At 46.3% G+C, this 24,294-nt stretch overlaps 1 protein-coding gene across 3 annotated transcripts in view; it reads right to left on the bottom strand.

Annotated features, from left to right (window-relative positions):
* vti1b (vesicle transport through interaction with t-SNAREs 1B) overlaps positions 1-24,294 on the bottom strand; it is a 204,544-nt gene that overhangs the window by 164,703 nt on the left and 15,547 nt on the right. The window contains exons 2-7 of one of the 3 annotated variants that reach the window (XM_029651330.2): positions 20,651-20,709; positions 19,403-19,597; positions 18,648-18,821; positions 14,203-14,264; positions 13,909-14,001; positions 11,765-12,756 (exon numbers count right to left, since the gene is read on the bottom strand). In XM_029651330.2, coding sequence (XP_029507190.1) covers position 12,756; positions 13,909-14,001; positions 14,203-14,264; positions 18,648-18,821; positions 19,403-19,597; positions 20,651-20,709 — 584 coding nt within the window. In that variant the 3' untranslated portion in view covers positions 11,765-12,755. Of the gene's footprint in view, positions 1-11,764; positions 12,757-13,347; positions 14,002-14,202; positions 14,265-18,647; positions 18,822-19,402; positions 19,598-20,650; positions 20,710-24,294 lie in introns of those variants that run through there. The other 2 variants (XM_065025937.1, XM_029651329.2) reach the window with 2 other exon arrangements.

Raw genomic sequence — 24,294 nt, 5'->3', positions numbered from 1 at the left:
GTTTTCATGTCAACTGTTTGCCATGACAAGACTGGCAAAATAGTAGTACAAATAGACTGGTAACCCAGGCTATTAAAAGCCCACATCTCAAATTTAAACTGTAATTGATGTGATCAACAGCTGGTCGCTCTGGCCTTGACAGGACAGTCTCCCTAGCCCCACTATTTAAATGTTGACTGTATTCGATGTGATCAGTGGTATGCCCCACAGGTGGTAATCAGTGGTATGCCCCACAGGCGGTGATCAGTGGTATGCCCCACAGGGGGTGATCAGTGGTATGCCCAACAGGCGGTGATCAGTGGTATGCCCCACAGGCGGTGATCAGTGGTATGCCCCACAGGCGGGGGATCAGTGGTATGCCCCACAGGCGGGGATCAGTGGTATGCCCCACAGGCGGGGGGATCAGTGGTATGCCCCACAGGCGGGGGGATCAGTGGTATGCCCCACAGGCGGGGGGGATCAGTGGTATGCCCCACAGGCGGGGATCAGTGGTATGCCCCACAGGCGGGGATCAGTGGTATGCCCCACAGGCGGGGGGATCAGTGGTATGCCCCACAGGCGGGGATCAGTATTGCTCATGACTGGATCCTGAATCTCTGCAATAAAACAGGGTTGTAATGAAACAAAATGATAATACTAATGTGACCATAGTGTGGTTTGGAAACACAAATACCTCGAGCGAGTGGCTGTGCCAGTTGAGTTGCCGTATTTGTGATGACTATGATTTGGGGTTTCTAGATTGATTTGTAGTAGTTAATAATGACATGATGTGGGGTTTGATGTAATTTGTTTTTGTCTAGAATGATTGTGTTTTGTAGTAGTTAATAATGACTATGATGTTGGGGTATTTGTAGTAGTTAATAATGACTATTATGATTGGGGTATTTGTAGTAGTTAATAATGACTATTATGATGTTGGGGTATTTGTAGTAGTTAATAAAGACTGTTGGGGTATTTGTAGTAGTTAATAATGACTGATGTTGGGGTATTTGTAGTAGTTAATAATGACTATTATGAATCCATGTCTGGGTATTCACTGTCCGGTGTTATTTTAGTCCGTATTAAATGACCAGTTAATTTTTAATAAGTTAAAATGAGTGTATGTAATGGCTGTATGGTAAATGCTGAGTGAAATAACTTTTATTTACTAAATATAACAAATGCCTTTTTTGACGTGAACACTGAATGACTGTCTTTTTAAAAGTAAATATATATATATAAGTCTTCCACAATGAAATCAGTCTGTGTGTTTTGCTTTGTGGTCTCCATTGTGACATGTGGCAGAGCAAGTCTAGTTGGTTTTAGTCTTGCATCAAGGTCTATTGTAAATGGGGAGAGAGCAGTCTGTGTGCCTCCATTCCAGCCCTTCAGCTGAATAATAATCATTTCTGTATTGTGTCCCTTTCGGGGAAATGTGTTTTGCATCTCAACAAACCACAGCATCACCATAAATACATACACTACCGGTCAAAAGTTTTAGAACACCTACTCGTTCAAGGGGTTTTTCTGTTACTATGAAATAACACATATGGAATCGTGTAGTTACGAAATCAAAATATATTTAAGATTCTTCAAAGTAGCCACCCTTTTGCCTTGATGACAGCTTTGCACACTCTTGGCATTCTCTCAACCAGCTTCATGAGGTAGTCACCTGGAATGCATTTCAATTAACAGGTGTGCCTTCTTAAAATAATTAGTGGAATTTCTTTCCTCAAGCTGTTGTGTTGTGACAAGGTAGGGTTGGTATACAGAAGATAGCCCTATTTTGGTAAAAGACCAAGTCCATATTATGACAAGAACAGCTCAAATAAGCAAAGAGAAATGACAGTCCATCATTACTTTAAGACATGAAGGTCAGTCAATACGGAACATTTCAAGAACTTTGAAAGTTTCATCAAGCACTGTGATGAAACTGCCTCTCATGAGGACCGCCATAGGAATGGAAGTCCCAGAGTTACCTCTGCTGTAGAGGAGAAGTTCATTAGAGTTACCAACCTCAGAAATTGCAGCCCAAATAAATGCTTCAGACTTCAAGTAACAGACACGTCTCAACATCAACTGTTCAGAGGAGATTGTGTGAATCAGGCCGTTATGGTCGGCAGGGTAGCCTAGTGGTTAGAGCGTTGGACTAGTAACCGGAAGGTTGCGAGTTCAAATCCCCGAGCTGACAAGGTACAAATCTGTCGTTCTGTCCCTGAACAGGCATTTAACCCACTGTTCCCAGGCCGTCATTGAAAATAAGAATTTGTTCTTAACTGACTTGCCTGGTTAAATAAAGGTTTAAAAAAATGGTCGAATTGCTGCAAAGAAACCACTACTAAAGGACACCAATAAGAAGAGACTTACTTGGACCAAGAAACACGAGCAATGGACATTTGTCCTTTTTGGTGCCAACTGCCTTTGTGAGATGCGGTGTGGGTGAATGGAAGACCTCCGCATCTATTGCTCGCCCGAGGGAGAGTTTCTCATGATAAGCTGTAGACCACACTACCTACCGAGAGAGTTTTCATCTGTATTCTTTGTAGCTGTTTTACATACCACCACAGTCAGAGGCTGCCACTAAGACAGCATTGAATGAGCTGTATTCCGCCATAGGCAAATAAGAAAATGCTCATCCAGAGACGGCGCCCCTAGTGGCCTGGGGGACTTTTGAAGTCGTCCCCTCAGTGATCGTACGTACATACCCCAACCAGAAGCCATGGGTTACAGGCAGCATCCGCGCTGAGCTAAAGGGTGGAGTTGCCACTTTCAAATGAGGGCCATTTAGCCAGGACACCAGGGTTAACACCCCTACTCTAACAATAAGTACCATGGGATCTCAGACCACAGAGTCAGGACACCTGTTTAACATCCCATCTGAAAGACGGCACACTACACAGGGCAATGTCCCCAATCACTGCCCTGGGGCATTGGGATATTCTTTTAGACCAGTGCCTCCTACTGGGCCCCCAACACCACTTCCAGCAGCATCTGGTCTCCCATCCAGGGGACCGACCAGGACCAACCCTGCTTCGCTTCAGAAGCAAGTCAGCAGTGGGATGCAGGGTGGTATGCTGGTGGCAAACCAGTTACAAGCCTGTTAGAGTTATCAGCAAGCAGACAAGCTATATCTACCGTACGGATGAAGTCTGAGCTGGACTGTGAAGCTAACTGAAGCTGGCTAGCTTTAGAAAACCCTGAGTAGATCTAGCTTCAATCGTAGTATACCCCTCTTTAGCCTATCTCTGATAAACCTGTGTCCTCTGTCCCTGTCCAGTGTGTAAATAACTACACCTGTGTCCTCTGTCCAGTGTGTAAATAACTACACCTGTGTCCTCTGTCCAGTGTGTAAATAACTACACCTGTGTCCCTGTCCAGTGTGTAAACACTACACCTGTGTCCTCTGTCCCTGTCCAGTGTGTAAATCACTACACCTGTGTCCTCTGTCCCTGTCCAGTGTGTAAATCACTACACCTGTGTCCCTGTCCAGTGTGTAAACACTACACCTGTGTCCTGTGTCCCTGTCCAGTGTGTAAACACTACACCTGTGTCCTCTGTCCCTGTCCAGCGTGTAAACACTACACCTGTGTCCTCTGTCCCTGTCCAGCGTGTAAACACTACACCTGTGTCCTCTGTCCCTGTCCAGTGTGTAAATCACTACACCTGTGTCCTCTGCCCCTGTCCAGTGTGTAAATCACTACACCTGTGTCCTCTGTCCCTGTCCAGTGTGTAAATCACTACACCTGTGTCCCTGTCCAGTGTGTAAACACTACACCTGTGCCCTCTGTCCCTGTCCAGTGTGTAAACACTACACCTGTGTCCTCTGTCCCAGTCCAGTGTGTAAATCACTACACCTGTGTCCCTGTCCAGTGTGTAAACACTACACCTGTGTCCCTGTCCCTGTCCAGTGTGTAAATCACTACACCTGTGTCCTCTGTCCCTGTCCAGTGTGTAAACACTACACCTGTGTCCTCTGTTCCTGTCCAGTGTGTAAACACTACACCTGTGTCTTCTGTCCCTGTTCAGTGTGTAATCACTACACCTGTGTCCTCTGTCCCTGTCCAGTGTGTAAATCACTACACCTGTGTCCTCTGTCCCTGTTCAGTGTGTAAACACTACACCTGTGTCCTCTGTCCCTGTCCAGTGTGTAAACACTACACCTGTGTCCTCTGTCCCTGTCCAGTGTGTAAATCACTACACCTGTGTCCTCTGTCCCTGTCCAGTGTGTAAATCACTACACCTGTGTCCTCTGTCCCTGTTCAGTGTGTAAATCACTACACCTGTGTCCTCTGTCCCTGTCCAGTGTGTAAACACTACACCTGTGTCTTCTGTCCAGTGTGTAAACACTACACCTGTGTCCTCTGTCCAGTGTGTAATCACTACACCTGTGTCTTCTGTCCCTGTCCAGTGTGTAAATCACTACACCTGTGTCTTCTGTCCCTGTCCAGTGTGTAATCACTACACCTGTGTCTTCTGTCCCTGTCCAGTGTGTAAATCACTACACCTGTGTCCTCTGTCCAGTGTGTAAATCACTACACCTGTGTCCCTGTCCAGTGTGTAAACACTACACCTGTGTCCTCTGTCCCTGTCCAGTGTGTAAATCACTACACCTGTGTCCTCTGTTCCTGCACCTGTGTCCTCTGTCCCTGTCCAGTATGTAAATCACTACACCTGTGTCCTCTGTCTCTGTCCAGTGTGTAAATCACTACACCTGTGTCCTCTGTCCCTGTTCAGTGTGTAAACACTACACCTGTGTCCTCTGTTCCTGTCCAGTGTGTAAACACTACACCTGTGTCCTCTGTCCCTGTTCAGTGTGTAATCACTACACCTGTGTCCTCTGTCCCTGTCCAGTGTGTAAATCACTACACCTGTGTCCTCTGTCCCTGTTCAGTGTGTAATCACTACACCTGTGTCCTCTGTCCCTGTCCAGTGTGTAAACACTACACCTGTGTCCTCTGTCCCTGTCCAGTGTGTAAATCACTACACCTGTGTCCTCTGTCCCTGTCCAGTGTGTAAACACTACACCTGTGTCTTCTGTCCAGTGTGTAAACACTACACCTGTGTCCTCTGTCCAGTGTGTAATCACTACACCTGTGTCCCTGTCCAGTGTATAAACACTAAACCTGTGTCTTCTGTCCCTGTCCAGTGTGTAAATCACTACACCTGTGTCTTCTGTCCCTGTCCAGTGTGTAATCACTACACCTGTGTCTTCTGTCCCTGTCCAGTGTGTAAATCACTACACCTGTGTCCTCTGTCCAGTGTGTAAATCACTACACCTGTGTCCCTGTCCAGTGTGTAAACACTACACCTGTGTCCTCTGTCCCTGTCCAGTGTATAAATCACTACACCTGTGTCCTCTGTTCCTGCACCTGTGTCCTCTGTCCCTGTCCAGTATGTAAATCACTACACCTGTGTCCTCTGTCTCTGTCCAGTGTGTAAATCACTACACCTGTGTCCTCTGTCCCTGTCTAGTGTGTAAATCACTACACCTGTGTCCTCTGTCCCTGTTCAGTGTGTAAATCACTACACCTGTGTCCTCTGTCCCTGTCCAGTGTGTAAACACTACACCTGTGTCTTCTGTCCAGTGTGTAAACACTACACCTGTGTCCTCTGTCCAGTGTGTAATCACTACACCTGTGTCCTGTGTCCCTGTCCAGTGTGTAAAAAACTACACCTGTGTCTTCTGTCCCTGTCCAGTGTGTAAATCACTACACCTGTGTCTTCTGTCCCTGTCCAGTGTGTAATCACTACACCTGTGTCTTCTGTCCCTGTCCAGTGTGTAAATCACTACACCTGTGTCCTCTGTCCAGTGTGTAAATCACTACACCTGTGTCCTCTGTCCAGTGTGTAAATCACTACACCCGTGTCCCTGTCCAGTGTGTAAACACTACACCTGTGTCCTCTGTCCCTGTCCAGTGTGTAAATCACTACACCTGTGTCCTCTGTCCAGTGTGTAAATCACTACACCTGTGTCCCTGTCCAGTGTGTAAACACTACACCTGTGTCCTCTGTCTCTGTCCAGTGTGTAAATCACTACACCTGTGTCCTCTGTCCCTGTTCAGTATGTAAATCACTACACCTGTGTCCTCTGTCTCTGTCCAGTGTGTAAATCACTACACCTGTGTCCTCTGTCTCTGTCCAGTGTGTAAATCACTACACCTGTGTCCTCTGTCCCTGTTCAGTGTGTAAACACTACACCTGTGTCCTCTGTCCCTGTCCAGTGTGTAAATCACTACACCTGTGTCCTCTGTTCCTGCACCTGTGTCCTCTGTCCCTGTCCAGTATGTAATCACTATACCTGTGTCCTCTGTCCCTGTCCAGTGTGTAAATCACTATACCTGTGTCCTCTGTCCCTGTCCAGTGTGTAAATCACTATACCTGTGTCCTCTGTCCCTGTCCAGTGTGTAAATCACTATACCTGTGTCCCTGTCCAGTGTGTAAATCACTATACCTGTGTCCTCTGTCCCTGTCCAGTGTGTAAATCACTATACCTGTGTCCTCTGTCTCTGTTCAGTGTGTAAACACTACACCTGTGTCCTCTGTCCCTGTCCAGTATGTAAATCACTACACCTGTGTCCTCTGTCCCTGTTCAGTATGTAAATCACTACACCTGTGTCCTCTGTCCCTGTTCAGTATGTAAATCACTACACCTGTGTCTTCTGACATGTGAACAACTGTAGACATGAGAGACATGCTGTAGTGGGCTGTCTATCAGAGACATGCTGTAGTGGGCTGTCTATCAGAGACATGCTGTAGTGGGCTGTCTATCAGAGACATGCTGTAGTGGGCTGTCTATCAGAGACATGCTGTAGTGGGCTGTCTATCAGAGACATGCTGTAGTGGGCTGTCTATCAGAGACATGCTGTAGTGGGCTGTCTATCAGAGACATGCTGTAGTGGGCTGTCTATCAGAGACATGCTGTAGTGGGCTGTCTATCAGAGACATGCTGTAGTGGGCTGTCTATCAGAGACATGCTGTAGTGGGCTGTCTATCAGAGACATGCTGTAGTGGGCTGTCTATCAGAGACATGCTGTAGTGGGCTGTCTATCAGAGACATGCTGTAGTGGGCTGTCTATCAGAGACATGCTGTAGTGGGCTGTCTATCAGAGACATGCTGTAGTGGGCTGTCTATCAGAGACATGCTGTAGTGGGCTGTCTATCAGAGACATGCTGTAGTGGGCTGTCTATCAGACACAAAGACATGCTGTAGTGGGCTGTCTATCAGACACAAAGACATGCTGTAGTGGGCTGTCTATCAGAGACATGCTGTAGTGGGCTGTCTATCAGAGACATGCTGTAGTGGGCTGTCTATCAGAGACATGCTGTAGTGGGCTGTCTATCAGAGACATGCTGTAGTGGGCTGTCTATCAGACACAAAGACATGCTGTAGTGGGCTGTCTATCAGACACAAAGACATGCTGTAGTGGGCTGTCTATCAGAGACATGCTGTAGTGGGCTGTCTATCAGAGACATGCTGTAGTGGGCTGTCTATCAGAGACATGCTGTAGTGGGCTGTCTATCAGAGACATGCTGTAGTGGGCTGTCTATCAGAGACAGAGACATGCTGTAGTGGGCTGTCTATCAGAGACATGCTGTAGTGGGCTGTCTATCAGAGACATGCTGTAGTGGGCTGTCTATCAGAGACATGCTGTAGTGGGCTGTCTATCAGAGACATGCTGTAGTGGGCTGTCTATCAGAGACATGCTGTAGTGGGCTGTCTATCAGAGACATGCTGTAGTGGGCTGTCTATCAGAGACATGCTGCAGTGGGCTGTCTATCAGAGACATGCTGTAGTGGGCTGTCTATCAGAGACATGCTGTAGTGGGCTGTCTATCAGAGACATGCTGTAGTGGGCTGTCTATCAGAGACATGCTGTAGTGGGCTGTCTATCAGAGACATGCTGTAGTGGGCTGTCTATCAGAGACATGCTGTAGTGGGCTGTCTATCAGAGACATGCTGTAGTGGGCTGTCTATCAGAGACATGCTGTAGTGGGCTGTCTATCAGAGACATGCTGTAGTGGGCATGAGACAGTGGGCTGTCTATCAGACATGCTGTAGTGGGCTGTCTATCAGAGACATGCTGTAGTGGGCTGTCTATCAGAGACATGCTGTAGTGGGCTGTCTCATCAGAGAGACATGCTGTAGTGGGCTGTCTATCAGAGACATGCTGTAGTGGGCTGTCTATCAGAGACATGCTGTAGTGGGCTGTCTATCAGAGACATGCTGTAGTGGGCTGTCTATCAGAGACATGCTGCTGTAGTGGGCTGTCTATCAGAGACATGCTGTAGTGGGCTGTCTATCAGAGACATGCTGTAGTGGGCTGTCTATCAGAGACATGCTGTAGTGGGCTGTCTATCAGAGACATGCTGTAGTGGGCTGTCTATCAGAGACATGCTGTAGTGGGCTGTCTATCAGAGACATGCTGTAGTGGGCTGTCTATCAGAGACATGCTGTAGTGGGCTGTCTATCAGAGACATGCTGTAGTGGGCTGTCTATCAGAGACATGCTGTAGTGGGCTGTCTATCAGAGACATGCTGTAGTGGGCTGTCTATCAGAGACATGCTGTAGTGGGCTGTCTATCAGAGACATGCTGTAGTGGGCTGTCTATCAGACACAGAGACATGCTGTAGTGGGCTGTCTATCAGAGACATGCTGTAGTGGGCTGTCTATCAGAGACATGCTGTAGTGGGCTGTCTATCAGAGACATGCTGTAGTGGGCTGTCTATCAGAGACATGCTGTAGTGGGCTGTCTATCAGACACAGAGACATGCTGTAGTGGGCTGTCTATCAGAGACATGCTGTAGTGGGCTGTCTATCAGAGACATGCTGTAGTGGGCTGTCTATCAGAGACATGCTGTAGTGGGCTGTCTATCAGAGACATGCTGTAGTGGGCTGTCTATCAGAGACATGCTGTAGTGGGCTGTCTATCAGAGACATGCTGTAGTGGGCTGTCTATCAGAGACATGCTGTAGTGGGCTGTCTATCAGAGACATGCTGTAGTGGGCTGTCTATCAGACACAGAGACATGCTGTAGTGGGCTGTCTATCAGAGACATGCTGTAGTGGGCTGTCTATCAGAGACATGCTGTAGTGGGCTGTCTATCAGAGACATGCTGTAGTGGGCTGTCTATCAGAGACATGCTGTAGTGGGCTGTCTATCAGAGACATGCTGTAGTGGGCTGTCTATCAGAGACATGCTGTAGTGGGCTGTCTATCAGAGACATGCTGTAGTGGGCTGTCTATCAGAGACATGCTGTAGTGGGCTGTCTATCAGAGACATGCTGTAGTGGGCTGTCTATCAGAGACATGCTGTAGTGGGCTGTCTATCAGAGACATGCTGTAGTGGGCTGTCTATCAGAGACATGCTGTAGTGGGCTGTCTATCAGAGACATGCTGTAGTGGGCTGTCTATCAGAGACATGCTGTAGTGGGCTGTCTATCAGAGACATGCTGTAGTGGGCTGTCTATCAGAGACATGCTGTAGTGGGCTGTCTATCAGAGACATGCTGCTGTAGTGGGCTGTCTATCAGAGACATGCTGTAGTGGGCTGTCTATCAGAGACATGCTGTAGTGGGCTGTCTATCAGAGACATGCTGTAGTGGGCTGTCTATCAGAGACATGCTGTAGTGGGCTGTCTATCAGAGACATGCTGTAGTGGGCTGTCTATCAGAGACATGCTGTAGTGGGCTGTCTATCAGAGACATGCTGTAGTGGGCTGTCTATCAGAGACATGCTGTAGTGCTGTCTATCAGAGACATGTGGGCTGTCTATCAGATACAGAGACATGCTGTAGTGGGCTGTCTATCAGAGACATGCTGTAGTGGGCTGTCTATCAGACACAGAGACATGCTGTAGTGGGCTGTCTATCAGAGACATGCTGTAGTGGGCTGTCTATCAGAGACATGCTGTAGTGGGCTGTCTATCAGAGACATGCTGTAGTGGGCTGTCTATCAGAGACATGCTGTAGTGGGCTGTCTATCAGAGACATGCTGTAGTGGGCTGTCTATCAGAGACATGCTGTAGTGGGCTGTCTATCAGAGACATGCTGTAGTGGGCTGTCTATCAGAGACATGCTGTAGTGGGCTGTCTATCAGAGACATGCTGTAGTGGGCTGTCTATCAGAGACATGCTGTAGTGGGCTGTCTATCAGAGACATGCTGTAGTGGGCTGTCTATCAGAGACATGCTGTAGTGGGCTGTCTATCAGAGACATGCTGTAGTGGGCTGTCTATCAGAGACATGCTGTAGTGGGCTGTCTATCAGAGACATGCTGTAGTGGGCTGTCTATCAGAGACATGCTGTAGTGGGCTGTCTATCAGAGACATGCTGTAGTGGGCTGTCTATCAGAGACATGCTGTAGTGGGCTGTCTATCAGAGACATGCTGTAGTGGGCTGTCTATCAGAGACATGCTGTAGTGGGCTGTCTATCAGAGACATGCTGTAGTGGGCTGTCTATCAGAGACATGCTGTAGTGGGCTGTCTATCAGAGACATGCTGTAGTGGGCTGTCTATCAGAGACATGCTGTAGTGGGCTGTCTATCAGAGACATGCTGTAGTGGGCTGTCTATCAGAGACATGCTGTAGTGGGCTGTCTATCAGAGACATGCTGTAGTGGGCTGTCTATCAGAGACATGCTGTAGTGGGCTGTCTATCAGACATGCTGTAGTGGGCTGTCTATCAGAGACATGCTGTAGTGGGCTGTCTATCAGAGACATGCTGTAGTGGGCTGTCTATCAGAGACATGCTGTAGTGGGCTGTCTATCAGAGACATGCTGTAGTGGGCTGTCTATCAGAGACATGCTGTAGTGGGCTGTCTATCAGAGACATGCTGTAGTGGGCTGTCTATCAGAGACATGCTGTAGTGGGCTGTCTATCAGAGACATGCTGTAGTGGGCTGTCTATCAGAGACATGCTGTAGTGGGCTGTCTATCAGAGACATGCTGTAGTGGGCTGTCTATCAGAGACATGCTGTAGTGGGCTGTCTATCAGACACAGAGACATGCTGTAGTGGGCTGTCTATCAGAGACATGCTGTAGTGGGCTGTCTATCAGAGACATGCTGTAGTGGGCTGTCTATCAGAGACATGCTGTAGTGGGCTGTCTATCAGAGACATGCTGTAGTGGGCTGTCTATCAGACACATGTAATGTTAGCTTAGCTTTAATATTGCAGATAGATTGTGTAATGTAATGGTTAGCTTAGCTTTAATACTACATTTCAATAATATAAAACACATGACTTGAATTTGTTTTCATATTATTTTGGCACAGGTTAAGTTGGACTATAGCCCTTTGAAAACCTGGTCTCAAAACGATGCTGAATGTTTTTGTTATTTCTGTCCCTAGCCCCTCCTCCTCAGTCCCTAACCCCCCTCCCCCCCTCCCCCTCAGTCCCTAACCCCTCCCCTCAGTTCCTCAATCCCTCCCCCTCAAACCCCTCCCCCTCAGTTCCCCCTCAAGTCCTAACCCCTCCCCTCAGTCCTAACCCCTCCCCCTCAGTCTCTAACCCCTCAATCCCTCCCCCCCTCCCCTCAGTCTCCCCTCAGTCTCTAACCCCTCCCCCTCAGTCCCTAACCCCTCCCCCTCAGTCCCTAACCCCTCCCCCTCAGTCTCTAACCCCTCCCCCTCAGTCTCTAACCCCTCCCCTCAGTCTCTAACCCCTCCCCTCAGTCTCTAACCCCTCCTCCTCAGTCCCTAACCCCTCCTCCTCAGTCCCTAACCCCTCCTTCTTTCAACTTCTCAGCTTTGGCCACAGAGAGACCGTACCAAAGATAAAAACACCACACAAAAATACATTTAGAAACCACATTTATCTCAATTCATTACTTTCTGTCATTGTTAGTACATGTCAATGGGTATTTCTATAGAGGGAATTCATTAGTGGAGAATGCATATTTTTAATTTCATGCATTTCAATGAAAGACTATGAGTAGTTCACAAAGTTAGCATGGATGAATCCTTCAACTGCTCAGCCCTCAAGGTGTTGTCATAACAACAGCATTAGCCGTAGTGTTAATATTGATTTATTTATACATATTTTACCTCCTTTTTTCCTCCCCAATTGGTAGTTACAGTCTTGTCTCATCGCTGCAACTCCCATACGGACTCGGAGGTGGATAAGGTTCGAGAGCCGTGCATCCTGGGAAACACGACCCAGCCACAAACGTCCACACTTAACCCGGAAGCCAACCGCACCAATGTGTCGGCGACCGTGTCAGCGTGCATTGTGCCCGGGCCCACAACAGGAGTCGCTAGTGCGCGATGGGACAAGGACATCCCTGCCGGCCAAACCCTCCCTTAACCCGGACGACACTGGGCCAATTGTGCGCCGTCCCATGGGGTCTTCCGGTCGCGGCCGGCTGCGACAAAGCCTGGACTCGAACCCAGAATCTCTAGTGGCACAGCTAGCACTGCGATGCAGAGCCTTAGACCACTGCGCCACTCGGAAGGGCGCAGTAGAGTTCTATGTCGAGACTAAGAGTAAAGGAGCATGGGTAGGATTGATTTGAGGCCTTTAACGCTCAGACCTGAGACAAAAACACACAACAACAAAAAAAATCCATCCTACACAGCAACTCGAGTCAGTAAATAAACAACTGCGGAAACTTCTTCATGATAAAAGTGTGAACAGAACCAAGGGGAGTTCACTCCTGGATCAGACGACAGCGTATTGGGCATTAACAAGTCTGTATGAGATCCATGTCCAGTATTAATATAACGTTCCTGGGTTCGGTCCGGTCCATACATCCTGGATTGAAACACGGCTCGGGTTACACTCCCGTCCTGAAGAACAGAAACGATCATTCTTTCTCACACTGTTCCTTATCTTCAGTCAAGAAAATCGTGCTGTGTCCTCATGAGCACTCCCCCAGGCCCAGGGATATATTACAAGAGTTTAGTGGTTTAGCTCAGGTCAGGAACAGCATAGTGAGGTATATGTGGACAGGGGAGACAGGACGAGAGAGAAGAGAAGAGAGAGAACAGGATAGGACAGGGAGACAGGATGAGAGAGAAGAGAAGAGAAGAGAGAGAACAGGACAGGGGAGAGGACAGGGAGAGGAGAGAGTAGAGAGGACAGGGAGAGGAGAGAGGACAGGGAGAGGAGAGAGGAGGAGGAGAGGAGAGGAGAGAGGACAGGAGAGAGGAGAGAGGACAGGAGAGAAGAGAGAGGACAGGAGAGAGGAGAGAGGACAGGAGAGAGGAGAGAGGACAGGAGAGAGGAGAGAGGACAGGAGAGAGGAGAGAGGAGAGAGGACAGGGGACAGGGAGAGGAGAGAGGACAGGGGAGGAGAGGGACAGGGAGAGGAGAGAGGACAGGAGAGAGGAGAGAGAGAGGACAGGGAGAGGAGAGAGGACAGGAGAGGAGAGAGAGAGAGGACAGGGGAGAGGAGAGAGGACAGGGAGAGGAGAGAGTAGAGAGGACAGGGAGAGGAGAGAGGACAGGGAGATGAGAGAGGACAGGGAGATGAGAGAGGACAGGGAGATGAGAGAGGACAGGGAGAGGAGAGAGGACAGGGAGAGGACAGGGAGAGGAGAGAGGACAGGGAGAGGAGAGAGGACAGGGAGAGGAGAGAGGACAGGGAGAGGAGAGAGGCCAGGGAGAGGAGAGAGGACAGGGAGAGGAGAGGGAGGGAGAGGAGAGAGGCCAGGGAGAGGAGAGAGGACAGGGAGAGGAGAGAGGACAGGAGAGAGGAGAGAGGACAGGGAGAGGAGAGAGGACAGGGAGAGGAGAGAGGACAGGGAGAGGAGAGAGGACAGGAGAGAGGAGAGAGGACAGGGAGAGGAGAGAGGACAGTGAGAGGAGAGAGGACAGGGAGAGGAGAGAGGACAGGGAGAGGAGAGAGGACAGGGAGAGGAGAGAGGACAGGGAGAGGAGAGCTTTGCTGAGCCCTGGCTGCGACCATGTACTGCTTGTTGATGCGTCAGCAGACCTACTACTTGCGGAAGAACTTGAGGTAGACGACCGCACCCAGTATGACCAGCTCCATCAGAATGATGACGGATAACAACAGCTTGTTGGTCATCAGTCTAAAAGAGGAAGGACAGACACACAAACAGCAACTCAATGACAGAGGACAGATTCAACAAACTGAAGAAGAAGCAAGGCCTCTATTGCTAAATAGTTCTCACAATTAGAATAACCTGTATAAATACAGACGCCATTATTACACCAACATGAGGACATGGACCATACTGTAACAGCGTTGTCTGGAGCCCCGTCTGACTCACCGTCGAGACATGGCTCGTAGGATCTTCCTGCTCCGGCTGAGGTTCTCCCCGGTGTTGACCAGCTAACAGGTGGAACACAACAACGAAAGACAACAACAGGTCATCAGAATTCAACATCTTCTCTTTTCAAAAAAACTCTTGGACGGTTATGATTCCAAGAAGTCTCAATTTGGTCCCTCCCCTTTATATATTTAATGATCTGACAAGTCTGGAGAGACACCCAGTGTTGAGGAGGAGCTATCCACCATATCACCTCAATCTGATCTAGGATCTGTCCATATCATCTCATTCTGATCTAGGATCTGTCTATATCATCTCATTCAATCTGATCTCAGATCTGTCCATATCATCTCATATCTGTCTATATCATCTCATTCAATCTGATCTCAGATCTGTCCATATCATCTCATATCTGTCTATATCATCTCATTCAATCTGATCTCAGATCTGTCTATATCATCTCATATCTGTCTATATCATCTCATTCAATCTGATCTCAGATCTGTCTATATCATCTCATTCATTCTGATCTAGGATCTGTCCATATCATCTCATTCTGATCTAGGATCTGTCTATATCATCTCATTCAATCTGATCTCAGATCTGTCTATATCATCTCATATCATCTCATTCAATCTGATCTCAGATCTGTCCATATCATCTCATTCTGTCTAGGATCTGTCCATATCATCTCATTCTGATCTAGGATCTGTCTATATCATCTCATTCAATCTGATCTCAGATCTGTCCATATCATCTCATATCTGTCTATATCATCTCATTCATTCTGATCTAGGATCTGTCCATATCATCTCATTCTGATCTAGGATCTGTCTATATCATCTCATTCAATCTGATCTCAGATCTGTCTATATCATCTCATATCTGTCTATATCATCTCATTCAATCTGATCTCAGATCTGTCCATATCATCTCATATCTGTCTATATCATCTCATTCATTCTGATCTAGGATCTGTCTATATCATCTCATTCTGATCTAGGATCTGTCTATATCATCTCATTCAATCTGATCTCAGATCTGTCTATATCATCTGTCTATATCATCTCATTCAATCTGATCTCAGATCTGTCCATATCATCTCATATCTGTCTATATCATCTCATTCATTCTGATCTAGGATCTGTCCATATCATCTCATTCTGATTCTGATCTAGGATCTGTCCATCTGTCTATCATCTCATTCAATCTGATCTCAGATCTGTCCATATCATCTCATATCTGTCTATATCATCTCATTCAATCTGATCTAGGATCTGTCTATATCATCTCATTCAATCTGATCTCAGATCTGTCTATATAATTTTTTTATTTCTGATCTCAGATCTTCCATTTAACCAGGTCAGGCATATTCTGTTGATCTGAACAAGTTCTCATTTGCATCTAGGATCTGTCCAAGATCTCATTCAATCTGATCTCAGTGTGAACAGACAACACAGAGTTACACATGGAGTAAACAATTAACAAGTCAATATCATCTCCTTCATACTGATCTAGGATCTGTCCACATCATCTCATATCTGTCTATATCACCTCAATCTGATCTAGGATCTGTCCATGTCATCTCATATCTGTCTATATCACCTCATTCATTCTGATCTAGAAGGCAGAACTAGACCAGCACTCCGACACGGAGACGCTTTATGAATATGAACCCTTCCACAACCCCAGAGCTTCCCACTCAGAGCCGTATGCCTCCAGAGCTTCCCACTCAGAGCCTTGTGCCTCTGATCAGGATCTGCTTCCTCATTCATTCTGAGATCTGCCTTCTGCCTCCAGAGCTTCCCACTCAGAGCCGTATGCCTCCAGAGCTTCCCACTCAGGTAGCCTTGTGCCTCCAGAGCTTCCACTCAGAGCCGTATGCCTCCAGAGCTTCCCACTCAGAAACAATTAACAAGTATGCCTCCAGAGCTTCCCATCTCAGAGCCTTCTGCCTCCAGAGCTTCCATGTCATCTCATATCTGTCTATATCACCTCATTCCTCCAGAGCTTCCCACTCAGAGCCTTGTGCCTCCAGAGCTTCCCACTCAGAGCCGTATGCCTCCAGAGCTTCCCACTCAGAGCCGTATGCCTCCAGAGCTTCCCACTCAGAGCCTTCTGCCTCCAGAGCTTCCCACTCAGAGCCGTATGCCTCCAGAGCTTCCCACTCAGAGCCGTATGCCTCCAGAGCCTCCCACTCAGAGCCTTGTGTCTCCAGAGCTTCCCACTCAGAGCCTTGTGTCTCCACAGCTTCCCAGTCAGAGCCTTGTGTCTCCAGAGCTTCCCACTCAGAGCCTTGTGTCTCCAGAGCTTCCCACTCAGAGCCTTGTGTCTCCAGAGCTTCCCACTCAGAGCCGTATGCCTCCAGAGCTTCCCACTCAGAGCCGTATGCCTCCAGAGCTTCCCACTCAGAGCCTTCTGCCTCCAGAGCTTCCCACTCAGAGCCGTATGCCTCCAGAGCTTCCCACTCAGAGCCGTATGCCTCCAGAGCTTCCCACTCAGAGCCGTATGCCTCCAGAGCCTCCCACTCAGAGCCTTGTGTCTCCAGAGCCTCCCACTCAGAGCCTTGTGTCTCCAGAGCTTCCCACTCAGAGCCTTGTGTCTCCACAGCTTCCCAGTCAGAGCCTTGTGTCTCCAGAGCTTCCCACTCAGAGCCTTGTGTCTCCAGAGCTTCCCACTCAGAGCCTTGTGTCTCCAGAGCTTCCCACTCAGAGCCTTGTGTCTCCAGAGCTTCCCACTCAGAGCCTTGTGTCTCCAGAGCTTTCCACTCAGAGCCTTGCAGTGGGGCAAAAAAGTATTTAGTCAGCCACCAATTGTGCAAGTTCTCCCACTTAAAAAGATGAAAGAGGCCTGTAATTTTCATCATAGGGACACTTCAACTATGACAGACAAAATGAGAGAAAAAATCCAGAAAATCACATTGTAGGATTTTTAATGAATTTATTTCCAAATTAGGGTGGAAAATAAGTATTTGGTCACCTACAAACAAGCAAGATTTCTGGCTCTCACAGACCTGTAACTTCTTCTTTAAGAGGCTCCTCTGTCTTCCACTCGTTACCTGTATTAATGGAACCTGTTTGAACTTGTTATCAGTATAAAAGACACCTGTCCACAACCTCAAAACAGTCACACTCCAAACTCCACTATGGCCAAGACCAAAGAGCTGTCAAAGGACACCAGAAACAAAATTGCAGACCTGCACCAGGCTGGGAAGACTGAATCCGCAATAGGTAAGCAGCTTGGTTTGAAGAAATCAACTGTGGGAGCAATTATTAGGAAATGGAAGACATACAAGACCACTGATAATCTCCCTCGATCTGGGGCTCCACGCAAGATCTCACCCCGTGTGGTCAAAATGATCACAAGAGCGGTGAGCAAAAATCCCAGAACCACACGGGGGACCTAGTGAATGACCTGCAGAGAGCTGGGACCAAAGTAACAAAGCCTACCATCAGTAACACACTACGCCGCCAGGGACTCAAATCCTGCAGTACCAGACGTGTCCCCCTGCTTAAGCCAGTACATGTCCAGGCCCGTCTGAAGTTTGCTAGAGAGCATTTGGATGATCCAGAAGAAGATTGGGAGAATGTCATATGGTCAGATGAAACCAAAATATAACTTTTTGGTAAAAACTCAACTCGTCGTGTTTGGAGGACAAAGAATGCTGAGTTGCATCCAAAGAACACCATACCTACTGTGAAGCATGGGGGTAGAAACATCATGCTTTGGGGCTGTTTTTCTGCAAAGGGACCAGGACGACTGATCCGTGTAAAGGAAAGAATGAATGGGGCCATGTATCGTGAGATTTTGAGTGAAAACCTCCTTCCATCAGCAAGGGCATTGAAGATGAAATGTGGCTGGATCTTTCAGCATGACAATGATCCCAAACACACCGCCCGGGCAACGAAGGAGTGGCTTCGTAAGAAGCATTTCAAGGTCCTGGAGTGGCCTAGCCAGTCTCCAGATCTCAACCCCATAGAAAATCTTTGGAGGGAGTTGAAAGTCCGTGTTGCCCAGCAACAGCCCCAAAACATCACTGCTCTAGAGGAGATCTGCATGGAGGAATGGGCCAAAATACCAGCAACAGTGTGTGAAAACCTTGTGAAGACTTACAGAAAACGTTTGACCTCTGTCATTGCCAACAAAGGGTATATAACAAAGTACTGAGATAAACTTTTGTTATTGACCAAATACTTATTTTCCACCATAATTTGCAAATAAATTCATTAAAAATCCTACAATGTTATTTTCTGGATTTTGTTTCTTCTCATTTTGTCTGTCATAGTTGTAGTGTACCTATGAAAATTACAGGCCTCTCTCATCTTTTTAAGTGGGAGAACTTGCACAATTGGTGGCTTGACTGAAATACTTTTTTGCCCCACTGTATGTTTCCAGAGCTTCCCACTCAGAGCCTTGTGTCTCCAGACCTTCCCAATCCCACTCACTCTGTCTCTGGTGCGGTCCAGCTGTTCTCTCTGCTCTCCCAGCTCCTCGATGATGTCCACGCCGATCTGGTCTGTCTCTGCGGCGATGCGCTGACTCCTCTCTATACTCTGACTGGCGTTGTTCAGGTGCTCGTGTCCCTGGATCAGCAAGGCCCTCTGAGACTGAAGCTGGGTCTGAAAACAAACAGATAATATCAAATCAATCAATTAATCAATCAATCAATCAATACCTGCATGGAAAGTGCAATAAGCTGTCAGGTGAACGTAAGCCCTGAATATATTATTTTATTGTGTTTCAGGAACGTTGTCTTGTAATATCTCAACAGCATCACCACATATCAGGGCTGTGTGGTCTTAGCCACTACCAGTTGTAACTGACACCACTCAACCTACTGTAAGGCTACTGTACACTTGTTTACTCCATGTGTAACTCTGTTGTTGTTGTGTTTTTTCTGTCGCACTGCTTTGCTTTTATCTTGGGTCAGGTCGCAGTTGTAAATGAGAACTTTTTCTCAACTAGTTTGCCTGGTTAAATAAAAGGTGAAATAAATAAAATAAAATAAAAATGGATGAATGGGATGGTGTATGTAAACAGCTCCAGGCTGAAGATCCCTCTAGGTACAGATCTAGGATCAGCTTCCCTTCCTCCAATTCTAACCTTAACCATTATTAGGAAAAAAATGCTAAACTGACCCCAGATCAGTTTAGGGGCAACTTTACCATCCTTGAACCAACGTAAGTCAGTCTAGACTCACGCTGTGTTCGTTCTGAGAGGAGTAGATGCCGTAGGCGCCCTCTGCTGGCCGGGTAGAGGAGGTGGAGGACAGGTCAGAGCTCTTCACCTCTCTCTGGAGCTTCCCCAGGTCTCTGCGGAACAGACGCAGCCTGGTGGACATGGCGTTCCGGTAGGACGAGGGAACGCCGATCAACTCCTGCTCCATCCCCTGCAGCTGGAGATTCACCAGGAGAAACATTTCATACCCCTCTAAAAATGACATTATAGCCAGCCTTTGCAACCTATTGCGTGTCTGAATTAATGAATGAGTATATATATATATATATATATATATATATAAAACGCTCCGATCCGGTGACGGAAAACGGGGTAAATTGGTACTTCATGGGGTCCCTTGGTCTCTACTCCTTGGACCGTGTTTGGGACGGTGTACGGCGGCCAGTGGCTAAAACTCCCTATTGGTCGGGAGAAACCCTGGGAGGACCTGGCTCCTTGGAGTGGCCCTTCCTCTGAGGCTGTATTGGGTCAAGAGAGATCTATCTATCTATATATCTATATCTATATATGGGGCGGCAGGGTAGCCTAGTGGTTAGAGCGTTGGACTAGTAACCGAAAGGTTGCAAGTTCGAATCCCCGAGCTGACAAGGTACAAATCTGTCGTTCTGCCCCTGAACAGGCAGTTAACCCACTGTTCCTAGGCCGTCATTGAAAATAAGAATTTGTTCTTAACTGACTTGCCTAGTTAAAAAAAAAAAATATATATATATATATATATATATATATGTGTGTGTGTGTGTGTGTGTGTGTGTGTGTGTGTGTGTGTGTGTGTGAGAGAGAGAGAGAGTGAGTGACACACACACAGGAGATGTTGGGTACTGAAGAAAAAACACTAATCTCATATGGATTAATACACTATTGTTCAATAGAAAATGTTAACCCATGTTATTGTAGTACTAGTTCATTCCTTCAACTCTATGCCAGTAGCATTTCCATCTGATCCAAGGTTTTATTAGTACATTTACATTACATTTAAGTCATTTAGCAGACGCTCTTATCCAGAGCGACTTACATTAGTAAACAACAACCGATCAGGTTTTTACGATCTACTATGTTTCACTACCAGATCACCAGCCGACGGACATTTAGAATAATCTGCTAGATTTTTTTTTTATAGCTATAAATCGATACAGATGAGAATTGCGACAGATCGCTTTTCCCCCCCCAAGTGTAACTAACATATACAATAAAATACAAAATGGCCGCTTACCACTTCCACTGCCTCTCCGTGTCTTTCGTCAAAAGTTCGCACCAACCTCTTCTTCTCCTCTGTAAAACAGGAACACCTCTGTATTCAATTTATTAATGGTTTTTTAAAAGGCTGAGCTGTACTGTTTTGTCTGGTGTTTACTTTGAAAAAAAAATATTTTTTTCTAAATGTTCATTATGATATGCAAGCATACCTAGGCACCAATGTGTCATGAACAACATTAGCTTCAAGTGGAATAGCGGTTCGCCTTCAAAATAAAAGTCTCCCGTTGAAACTGATGCAAACGGATACAAATAGTGGAATTATGACACCATTGTAGTTGGAATAGATTTAATTTAAATAGATGTGACTGTGGATTACAATATAATAATGTTTGTTTACAACATCCACTTTGTGTTTTGTTTCCTTCAAAATAAAATAAAAACTATATTTGTCATATGCGCCGAATACAACAGGTGTAGTAGACCTCACAGTGAAATGCTGAATACAACAGGTGTAGTAGACCTTACAGTGAAATGCTGAATACAACAGGTGTAGTAGACCTCACAGTGAAATGCTGAATACAACAGGTGTAGTAGACCTCACAGTGAAATGCTGAATACAACAGGTGTAGTAGACCTCACAGTGAAATGCTGAATACAACAGGTGTAGTAGACCTCACAGTGAAATGCTGAATACAACAGGTGTAGTAGACCTTACCGTGAAATGCTGAATACAACAGGTGTAGTAGACCTCACAGTGAAATGCTGAATACAACAGGTGTAGTAGACCTCACAGTGAAATGCTGAATACAACAGGTGTAGTAGACCTTACCGTGAAATGCTGAATACAACAGGTGTAGTAGACCTTACCGTGAAATGCTGATTACAACAGGTGTAGTAGACCTTACAGTGAAATGCTGATTACAACAGATGTAGTAGACCTTACAGTGAAATGCTGAATACAACAGGTGTAGTAGACCTTACCGTGAAATGCTGAATACAACAGGTGTAGTAGACCTCACAGTGAAATGCTGAATACAACAGGTGTAGTAGACCTCACAGTGAAATGCCGAATACAACAGGTGTAGTAGACCTCACAGTGAAATGCTGAATACAACAGGTGTAGTAGACCTCACAGTGAAATGCTGAATACAACAGGTGTAGTAGACCTTACCGTGAAATGCCGAATACAACAGGTGTAGTAGACCTCACAGTGAAATGCCGAATACAACAGGTGTAGTAGACCTCACAGTGAAATGCCGAATACAACAGGTGTAGTAGACCTTACAGTGAAATGCTGATTACAACAGGTGTAGTAGACCTTACCGTGAAATGCTGATTACAACAGGTGTAGTAGACCTTACAGTGAAATGCTGAATACAACAGGTGTAGTAGACCTTACAGTGAAATGCTGATTACAACAGGTGTAGTAGACCTTACCGTGAAATGCTGATTACAACAGGTGTAGTAGACCTTACAGTGAAATGCTGAATACAACAGGTGTAGTAGACCTTACAGTGAAATGCTGAATACAACAGGTGTAGTAGACCTTACCGTGAAATGCTGATTACAACAGGTGTAGTAGACCTTACCGTGAAATGCTGATTACAACAGGTGTAGTAGACCTTACAGTGAAATGCTGAATACAACAGGTGTAGTAGACCTTACCGTGAAATGCTGATTACAACAGGTGTAGTAGACCTTACAGTGAAATGCTGAATACAACAGGTGTAGTAGACCTTACAGTGAAATGCTGAATACAACAGGTGTAGTAGACCTTACAGTGAAATGCTGAATACAACAGGTGTAGTAGACCTCACAGTGAAATGCTGAATACAACAGGTGTAGTAGACCTCACAGTGAAATGCTGAATACAACAGGTGTAGTAGACCTTACAGTGAAATGCTGAATACAACAGGTGTAGTAGACCTTACAGTGAAATGCTGATTACAACAGGTGTAGTAGACCTTACAGTGAAATGCTGATTACAACAGGTGTAGTAGACCTTACCGTGAAATGCTGATTACAACAGGTGTAGTAGACCTCACAGTGAAATGCTGAATACAACAGGTGTAGTAGACCTTACAGTGAAATGCTGATTACAACAGATGTAGTAGACCTTACAGTGAAATGCTGAATACAACAGGTGTAGTAGACCTCACAGTGAAATGCCGAATACAACAGGTGTAGTAGACCTCACAGTGAAATGCTGAATACAACAGGTGTAGTAGACCTCACAGTGAAATGCTGAATACAACAGGTGTAGTAGACCTTACAGTGAAATGCTGAATACAACAGGTGTAGTAGACCTCACAGTGAAATGCTGAATACAACAGGTGTAGTAGACCTCACAGTGAAATGCTGAATACAACAGGTGTAGTAGACCTCACAGTGAAATGCTGAATACAACAGGTGTAGTAGACCTTACAGTGAAATGCTGAATACAACAGGTGTAGTAGACCTTACCGTGAAATGCTGAATACAACAGGTGTAGTAGACCTTACCGTGAAATGCTGAATACAACAGGTGTAGTAGACCTTACCGTGAAATGCTGATTACAACAGGTGTAGTAGACCTTACAGTGAAATGCTGATTACAACAGGTGTAGTAGACCTTACAGTGAAATGCTGAATACAACAGGTGTAGTAGACCTTACCGTGAAATGCTGATTACAACAGGTGTAGTAGACCTTACCGTGAAATGCTGAATACAACAGGTGTAGTAGACCTTACAGTGAAATGCTGATTACAACAGGTGTAGTAGACCTTACAGTGAAATGCTGATTACAACAGGTGTAGTAGACCTTACCGTGAAATGCTGATTACAACAGGTGTAGTAGACCTCACAGTGAAATGCTGAATACAACAGGTGTAGGTAGACCTTACAGTGAAATGCTGATTACAACAGATGTAGTAGACCTTACAGTGAAATGCTGATTACAACAGATGTAGTAGACCTTACAGTGAAATGCTGAATACAACAGGTGTAGTAGACCTCACAGTGAAATGCCGAATACAACAGGTGTAGTAGACCTCACAGTGAAATGCTGAATACAACAGGTGTAGTAGACCTCACAGTGAAATGCTGAATACAACAGGTGTAGTAGACCTTACCGTGAAATGCTGAATACAACAGGTGTAGTAGACCTCACAGTGAAATGCCGAATACAACAGGTGTAGTAGACCTCACAGTGAAATGCTGAATACAACAGGTGTAGTAGACCTTACCGTGAAATGCTGAATACAACAGGTGTAGTAGACCTTACCGTGAAATGCTGAATACAACAGGTGTAGTAGACCTTACCGTGAAATGCTGATTACAACAGGTGTAGTAGACCTTACAGTGAAATGCTGATTACAACAGGTGTAGTAGACCTTACAGTGAAATGCTGATTACAACAGGTGTAGTAGACCTTACCGTGAAATGCTGATTACAACAGGTGTAGTAGACCTTACAGTGAAATGCTGAATACAACAGGTGTAGTAGACCTTACAGTGAAATGCTGAATACAACAGGTGTAGTAGACCTCACAGTGAAATGCTGAATACAACAGGTGTAGTAGACCTCACAGTGAAATGCTGAATACAACAGGTGTAGTAGACCTTACAGTGAAATGCTGAATACAACAGGTGTAGTAGACCTTACCGTGAAATGCTGAATACA

This window comes from Oncorhynchus nerka, linkage group LG12 (assembly GCF_034236695.1).
Source record: "Oncorhynchus nerka isolate Pitt River linkage group LG12, Oner_Uvic_2.0, whole genome shotgun sequence".
Taxonomy (NCBI): Eukaryota; Metazoa; Chordata; class Actinopteri; order Salmoniformes; family Salmonidae; genus Oncorhynchus; species Oncorhynchus nerka.
The sequence above is the reverse complement of the archived record's forward strand: the minus strand, read 5'-3'. Positions and strand labels throughout refer to the sequence as shown.